The sequence below is a fragment of the Monopterus albus genome, unplaced genomic scaffold (genome assembly GCF_001952655.1).
Source record: "Monopterus albus unplaced genomic scaffold, M_albus_1.0 scaffold73.1, whole genome shotgun sequence".
NCBI classification, from domain to species: domain Eukaryota; kingdom Metazoa; phylum Chordata; class Actinopteri; order Synbranchiformes; family Synbranchidae; genus Monopterus; species Monopterus albus.
In genome coordinates, this window is record NW_018127953.1 from 923,456 (window position 1) to 932,591 (window position 9,136).

Sequence of the window (9,136 nt, forward strand, 5' to 3'; positions counted from 1 at the left end):
ATGGATGGAATGGATGGATGGTTAAAGTTGCCTACAGCGATTAATACAGCATCGGGGTGTGCTGTCTCTAGCACGTTGATGACATCATAGAGTTTGCTGAGAGCCACAGAGGGATTAGCTCTTGGGCTAATGTACACAGCAGCCAGAAAAACAGCACTATGCTATCTTGCTAGATAATAGGGCCGGCATTTCAGCAATAAAAACTCTACGTCTGGCGAACAGTGCTTATAAACAGTCTATACATCTCCACACCATGAGTCATTGAGAAACACATACACACCACCTCCTTTTACTTTCCCTAAAGCAGCAATGCGATCACTTTGATGTACAGAATGCGTTTGTAGCTGAATTTCTGAGTCTGGAACTTTGTCAGAAAGCCAAGTCTCGGTGAGAATTAGAGCACAGCATTCTCTGATTTCATGTTGTACTGTAATCCTAGCCCTTAGCTCGTCCAGTTTGTTTTCCAGAGACTGTACGTTAGCTAGGAAGAGGCTGGGTAATGGCGGTCTGGTAGCGTAAGCTTTTAGCCTAGCATGGAGTCCCCCGTGCTTGTCTCGCTTGCGTCTCCGTCTCTGGGTCACTGTCCTCATTTCAGCCTGCTCGCTTGTGCCTGGTGCTCCGGGGGCTCCCCGAGGGCGATGGTGGCTGTCCTCGCCATTGTTGTTATTGTTGCCGGAGCAGACGACGGGTTGTAGCTCCGGTGGTATGAAACCAGTAAATTCCCAGTGGCTGTGTGAGTTGGCGATATCCAGCAATGCCTGTCTGTTGTATGTAAGCAGTGCATGACATTTGTGCACTGCAGAAAAAGCAAAAAACACACAAAAAAGAAGAAAACGAAGAAAAAACCGGTGTTCGAGAGTGGAGCGCGCAAACACGTCCGCCTTGGTGGGTGCCATGTTGTAATCAATTCTTGTAATCAGTTCCTCACAATTATAGTATGGAGATCAATTTTGCACAGCCCAACAGCATTATCATATCATAAGCATTAGGAAAGTGGAAAATGCAATGTAATCCGGGTGCATATATACATAAGACAAATATTTAAATGTGTGCAAAGACCAAAAGAAGTGAAAAACTAATAATTTGAGAAAAAAAATGAGGACTTGAAATTAGAACTGTGTAAAATTTACTTTTATTTTCTAATTTAAACAGTTTATTTTATCAACACATTGGTGGAGAAAACTAAAGTAGGGACACTGTATTTTTTACTGAACAAAGATTAAACAAAGTTGCACTCCACTAAGTAGTGAACTAACAATATTAATTATTGATCAATTCTATTTTATTTTTGACTTTTCTGACATATTAGTAAATTATTTTCAATGCTAGGCCTTTTTATTGCTGATCTAACCTATTTCTATTTTGAGTTTCCTAGACCTAAGCAAACCTTTTCCAAAGAAGGGGCAGAAGAGGAAATGCCCATATTAGTGATTTCCAGAACGGTCATAATGATCTTTAAAATACAAAGGCAAATTTTCTTGGTTAAGAGTCAAGTCAAATCAAGTTAAGATTTTTATTGCCATGTATAAACAGGCAGCCTAGGCATATAGAAATTCTTGTGCAGCTCTCCTTTGGAGTCAGGTAAGGAGTCAAAAGCCAGAAAGAACACTTAGTCTTAAAATAAAAAAGTTACATAAAGGCAACAAAGCATTAAAACTGCAATACACAAAAATAGGGCAATAGTATTTTCCCCAGTGAACTTCAAACATCACACTTAGTAATTCACATGGTGGAGTTGGATATGTCATTATGCTAGGTGAGGTAGTGAGGGGTTATAACATACTAAAACACAGTTTATATTCAGGCCTGTTTCCATTGCTTGGTGGAGAATGTCCTGCTATTATTCAGGTCCCTCTCACATTTCCGTATTTGCCATCAATCTTACTGCAGCAGGGAAAAAGCTGTTGTAAAGTCTTGTTCTGTGTGTGATGATACTGTTCGCTCTGTTGTGCCTGAGGCTGTACGTGCAGTTTTTGTGTCTGACCAGAGTGTGAGCTGGGTGGCGTGGATCCCTGAGTATGTTCTCCGCCCTTTTACGACAGCGCTGTGTGTACAGTGTGTCCATAGCAGGCAGTTCACTCCCAATGACCCCCTCTTCAGTCTTTATGACCCTTTGAAGAGCCTTCCTCTCTGCCTGTGTGGTGTTACCATACCAGACTGTGATGCCAGTAGTGAGGATGCTCTCCACCCGTTCTCTGTAAGCCTGGGTGAGGGGGCAATGGTTCAACCCAGCTTTTCTGAACTGCGTGGTGAAGTATAACCGCTGCTGGGCTTTAAAAGTGGCGAGCTGCGTTACAATCAAAGTTAGTGTTCCACTTAAATAAGCTGAGTTTTTCATCTGAGCCAGTTCCTTCTGTGAATGGATCTCCATGCTGAGTAGCTAGATGAGCCTCATGAATTTGCAGCAAAACTGCTGTCCAAGCTCTCATTAATAATTTCCACTGCAACCTTCATAATTCTCTACCACAGACTGTACATCTAAACCTTGAGGGATGGGGCGGTGCAGCAGGAGGAGGTTAGGGAAAAAAAGAAATCCTTCAAAATAAAACATTAGCTTAGACTACTGAGATGCAGATTCATAGAATGTATTATCAGATGAATGCTGCATTTGTTGAAATATGTATGATGAGTGTGGAGGGAGGATGTATAGAAAGGAGAAAGTGACTGAGTCTGTGATTGCTATATAATGGCTTTGGCCACTCCTGACTTGGTTGCTCTCTGAGTTTTGTTTCTCATTTCAGTTACAGCCTGCAATGTGCTGCAGTGTTCAGTTTAGTGACAGTGCTGTGAATAGACTGCAGTTATCTGAGAGTCCTGACAGTCTGAAAAGCAGGCATTTATATTAAACATGTGCTTGTGCTTAAGCTGCTCCTCATGTAACATTTGCATGGCCTTGAAATCATTGTGCCCAGCATGGCCTTTATATGTGAGAAAGCAGGGTGAAACTACTACTGATAACGGCTTCTTTATTTTTTTATTTGTCTTCCTTGAGTGATACCATACTGCTTTTGCAACAGAGGTGAGCTGATGATTTAAATTTAAATGGATAAAACATTTCTGTCAATTATTCAATCCATACAAATATCTAGTGCAGTTGCTGATGTAAAACCACAACTGCATTTAAATACAGGTGTCATTTACATGAAGGGGCTACAGTGATTATATTACATGGGTAAGCTTTGATAGTTTGATGTGGACAGATAAATACTGGTTTGTTCATTTGTGGACGGAAACCTATGCAAACTTTTTGTTTTATGGCTTTGTATTTCTCACTGCCTTTAATTAATAAGAACACGTATGTCTAGTAAGACTGCAGATAAATAGCATCACAGTATGCCAATGCTTTGAATCCTGAGTGGTGTAGAGGGGCCGAGCAGTCCTCTGGGATGTATAACATAACACGTGTACATGCAGGTACAGAAATTTAGATTCCAGGGATTTTTAAAAAGCTATTTAGTTTGGTGGATACTTATCACACTGTCAATGTAAAACAGCAGCAGATTTGTGGTAGTAACAAGACCAAACCGTTCTGAAACAAAGTTTTACAGGAGATGCATTTTTCAGTAAATTTCACAGCTGCCTAGAATTGCATTCCCTATTATATAAAGAATTTGAGTTGTTGCCATCAGGATGGATGTACAGGGTGGTGCTGTGTGAACTGCACATGCTCAAAGATCCTTCATACCCTGCAGTATATAGTAGCCCTGTTAAACAAATCCTTGTAATACGACGGTTGTGTCACTTTTTCATTTTGAGGTATCATGGGAGTATTATGGTGTTTAATGTTTGTGTGTAACTGTAATGTGCTTTTGTATTAATGTATTTGTCTGCCAACGGCCACAGAGAATAGGTCTCACACACATGGACTGCACACCTGGATTGGGGCGATTATCCCATTCTTCCTGGCAGATCCTCTCTAGCTGTGTCAGACTGGATGGGTAGTGTCTGTGAGCTGCCATCTTCTGGTTTCTAAACAGATGTTATGTGGGGTTTAAATCTGGCCTTTGTCTTGTCTGTGTGCTTCAGGCCAGTGTCTCAGGCCACGTCCAGTCTGGAGCAGGTTTTCTTCTGCCATTCATCGTTCCCTCAGTTCTGACCAGTCTCCCTGTCACTGCTGCTGAAAAGCCCCCATGATGCTGCCACCACCGTGCTTCACCATAGGGATGGTATTAATAGGTGATGAGCAGTGCCTGGTGTCTGAAGTTCTGCCCACAGGCTCTCATCAAACCAGAGAATCTTTTTCATTGTGCTCTCAGAGTCATTTAAATGCTGTTTGACAAACTCCAAGCTGTCGTATGGTTTTATTCACTGTGCCTTCTCTATAGTCACTCAGCCATAAAGGACTCTAGGGAGAGTCCTGGTGGTTCCACATTTGTTTCCAATTCACAATTACACAAGCTCCAGGGAACACTCAAAAAAATAGAAACAGTTCAAAATCCTTGTCACATTTTTATCACAGAGGTCTACAGCCAGTTCCTTGGACTTCCTGGCTTGCGTTTTGTCCTGGCATGCAATATGAACTGTGGGACTTTAGATACACAAGCATGTATCTTTCTAACCTATATCCAATCAATTCAATTTGCCACAGGTGGACTCCAATCAAGTTGTAGACACTCAGATAGGATGCACCTCACCACAGTTTGGGAAATGGCCGGAATACTTTTTAATTGAGAAATTTCAGGTTTTGATTTTGAATAAATTTGCAACACTACTTTGTCATTATGGGTTATTGATTGTGGATTGATGAGAAAAGGCATTAGTTTTATTCATTAAAAAGTACATCTACAACACAAAGAGCGCAAAAAGTGGGTTGTAATAGTTTCTGAAATGATGGCAGATTGAACGTGCAACAGAGAGGCAGATGAAATGAGTTAGGCAAAGTGATGTTGGAGACTTTAAAGACTTTACAAACTACACACTGAAACTATAACTCAGGGTTGGAGGCAGCAGAATACCCATGCACTGTTATTGCTTTATTGACTGTCCATTTAGAACTGAGTATCTGTTCACAGCTGAGATGTAAAGTTGCACTGTCATCAAGTGGAAACTTATGAATTATGTTTATGCAAAATAGAGATGAATCTCTACCAGTTCTTTTCACCTAAAACCTTGTTCTTAAAACATCTAAAGCCCAATGAAAGATTGCCCTGGAAATTACACATATTCCCTCATCATACCGTTTTTACACAGATTTCTAAACTAAACTCTTTTCTTAAACTAAACTACTCTAAACTCATGAGGCCCTAGGTCATGTATCATTTGTTTTTGTGAAGGTCTAATCTAATCCTAATCTCATCTCTAAATCCATCTTTTAAACTAACACCTTCATCTGGCCCTAAACCAAATCTTATTTCTGATAGATATTCTTTATAGAAATAAGACTTGGGGAATTGTGAGGAACTTTTCTGACTTTTTTCATTACTAAAGACATTTCAGCCTTGTAAAAAGCGTTTCTTTACTAAATGCAGTGGGATAAAAATCCCACTGCATCTCTATTGCCCACCAATTTCAACAACAGGCCACAGTGAATCCTTCTCTGAAAACATTTATCACTTGTATATGATTCATACATGCAGCACATTCTGCACAGCTGCAATTACCAGAATTATTCCCTGACATCTTTACATAAATGGATTTCTATATGCTTCTTCTATATGCATTTGTTTATCTTTGTCCTGCTCCTTATCATGCCCAACTCTGACAATCTCTTGTGATCTTTCCATATAAAATAATAGCCTCAGCCTCAGTCAGCTAGAGAATACTGCGTAACATGAGCCCCTTTTACATTGTAACACTTTCATCTGGAATGTAATTAGCGCAGCAGCAAGAAGCTTAGCGCTCTGTCTTGCTCTCAGCCACAGCAGAGGTAACTCTAGGCGGCCCCTAATCCTCAGAGCCTAATGGGATTAGCTCCAGAAGGAAAGCAACCCATGTCACACACAAATACATTCAAAAGCCCAACCTCCCCTCCTCTGTCTCACTATCCATCTCTCTCTCCGTCTGCTTTTTCATGCAATTCCAATACCTCTCTAACAGGATTAGACGAAGACTGGCAATTTCTTAAAAATCACATCTGCTCCACTCACTGTCATCGCGCCGATGATGACAGGATGGAAATAATGAGCAGTGAATTATGACTTATTCAGCGGAGAAGTGATTATTGATGGGAATAGCCTAAATGTAAGCTGGTTTTAATTTTGCACTTGTATGCTTTTTAATGAGCTTTTTCTTTCAACGAGGAGCCCTGGCCAATTATCACAATGTTTTTCTAGAGTTATTTTCAATCTTTACTAAAACAACATGGAAACAGTGATATTTTTAAGATAATCGCTTTGCTACAAAATAACAGCAATCAGCAACATCGAACCAAACGAACCTGTTGAAACCCCTATTAGCTCACCCTAAATAAACACATCATAAACAAATGTTTTACATAAGCTCACTGAATCTTTTTCCAACAGCACAACTGATAGAGTCTGAATCTATTACACTCTCACTGATGTTAATCTTTTGCTTTGTAGGGATTTAACTCAGCTACGTAGCACTACATATACATGAAGTAGTTCATGTAAAATAATTACATCCTTACTGGTGTTTGTTGGCTTGTTTGTTAATAGCATAACTCAAAAAAGTAATGAATGGATTTTGATGAGCACGGCCCATGGAACAACTGTTTAGATTTTGGTGCTGATCCACATCACAATTTGGATAGAGGAATATTTTGTTTATTCATCACTGTTGACTGAATGTGAGCCCCCTTGTGGACAAAAGGCACGGCTGCGCTGCTGAGCACTTCAAGCAAATATGGAGACAAATCCCTGGGTTAGTGGCTATTCATTGGAAACCAAGCGCCGTCACTCAGTACACCCCAACTGTGTGAGACAAGAACTGAAGGAGCCCAGCGAGGTGAGAGCTCACAGCTGGGGAAAGATCTACTTTATGCAGCAACAGCTGGGTGAGAGCCCGACGGCAGAGATTTTGAGCAAGGCTCAAAGCTGTTGTCATTTTCATCCATAGGACTGATATGTCATTTTATTAAGTTCTGACTTCAGGCGACAAAGTAACCACTGAGATTGAAAATATGTAGTCAGGCTATCCAAGTAATGCCGCTTTAGAAATTTGTTCTAGCTCTGTTAGCAGGCAGCTACATCTCATTTAGAGCAAAGTAGTCTCTGCACTCTAACCCCTCTCGGGTTCAGTGAGGACCCCGGTGTTCCAGCTGCACACTGTTGGAACCTAATGAACAGTACACCTCATTTTTCTCACCATCAGCTGGCATATCATCACAGAATGACACAGACTGTCCTTGCAGTATTTTTTGCTGTGTCTGTTTAGAGGAGAGAGGGGCTGTACCCCTCTCACACACTCACAGGTGAGCAGAGGACATGAGGGATCACTCCATAGTGCAACAATCAGCCACTAACAGAGACTGTATGAGCAGTTTATCAAATCACTGTTGAACAACCAGAACACAAACTTTGCCTGCTGGTCCCACTCACTGAAGGCCCTGTTTTACCCTTAAACCAACTAGTGAATGTCTGTCATGTCTATTGTTTTTCTCAAATAACTTTGATATCAGCATAATTCAAATGCCAGCAGTAAGTTTTCATGGTCATGCAATCATATTATGAGGGTCAAACTTTCATGGGAATATTGCTTTTATGGCATTATAGGGAAATGGAGTTGACCTGGGCAGAGGTTGCACTCTGAGTGCTCTCTAGCTCTTTTTGTTTTTTTTTTGTGTGTGTAATATTTCATGCATTTACTTTTATAAACAACAAGCAAATAAGAAAATACAGTATATACCATTAATATAAATTGTATTAAAATATCAAACATCAATTCTAACTTTTACAAAGGCCTTATGAAAAAAGTCCAATTTAACATTTGGTACTAGCATATGTAAGAAAAATAATTTGAGCTCAGACTCAGGTGTGTTCACATGACATAAGTGAGAGACTTTATATATGGTGCTACTGAATAAAATCCTGTCTCACTTTAAGAACAGTCTTTGCTATTTGATGGAAATGCCCTCCTTGGTAAGTTTAAGTATGCTGACCAGTGAGCTTAGATAATGAGGAAAAAAAATTCCACTAATTGGACTAATTTTCAGCTTACATTTCTCTTTCTTGCACCCCCAGTATTTCTTTGTTGCTCAGTGATGTTGAGCTGTTATTTAACTTGACTGTGGTGGTCTGAATGCAGTACAACAGGGAAAGGTAATGAGATACATGGTAGGGCAGACTCCATGTGACATGCTGAGTCCCTGGCTACACATTGTGGCTGCATAGTTACATGATATGCAATATGAAGTGCTAAGCTACCAGGAAACCAAGCACTCCACATCCAACCTGATGACCAGAAAATGACAAACACACACAGATGTGCAAACACAAAAACACACAGCAGCCACAGTATGGAGCTGTTCCAAATCACAGCTCCATCTCTGATCCCACCAGGCTGATGCTCTTGATCGAAAGCCCGGCCACAAAAAGACCCTGAGAAGGGTTAGAACTCTGCTAACAGTCGGGCCCTTTCCAGCACCCCCATGTCTTATTCATAGAAACCTATCGGCTCTCATCACTCAGCAGCCAGGCTCCCCCGCAAATAAGTACAGATACACATGCATGCATACATGCACACACGCGCACACAGACTAATCAAGGAAATCAGGGAAAGTGAAACTTGATGTGCAGAAACAAGCTAATCAGATTTTCTTCAATTTGATGTGTGCTCTGGATTTGTAAGTGTGGGTGTATGTGTGTACCTAATCCAGGTCATGAGCTCCACAGTGTCTGGATCATAAAATTCCCTCAGTTCTGATAACTCCTCCATCAGCTTAGGCCAGAACTAAAGGGAAACAGTACAAGTGATGAAAAGCTCTTAGTGTTCATTAAGGCTGTAAAGCAGAATGTCAACCCTACTGGTAAATAACATCTCATTACTGCACTGAATATAGCAGTACGCTGTATGACAGTCATTTAGACTCTTCCAGTGGCAAAATAAATAAACAAAAGGGAAGCAATCATTTCACTATCCTGGTATGATCCAATTGGTTGTCATTTTTTAACGCAACTTCCATTTCAAGCATTTTCTTTTTTCTTTTTTTCACATCACCACACATGCTTTAAACTAA

The 9,136-nt window shown here is 40.5% G+C and overlaps 1 protein-coding gene across 1 annotated transcript in view; it reads right to left on the reverse strand.

Annotated features, from left to right (window-relative positions):
• dpy19l3 (dpy-19 like C-mannosyltransferase 3) overlaps window positions 1-9,136 on the reverse strand; it is an 85,789-nt gene that overhangs the window by 21,907 nt on the left and 54,746 nt on the right. The window contains exon 16 of the mRNA XM_020605894.1: window positions 8,768-8,850. Within this exon, the coding sequence (XP_020461550.1) occupies window positions 8,768-8,850 (83 nt within the window). The remainder of the gene's footprint in view (window positions 1-8,767; window positions 8,851-9,136) is intronic.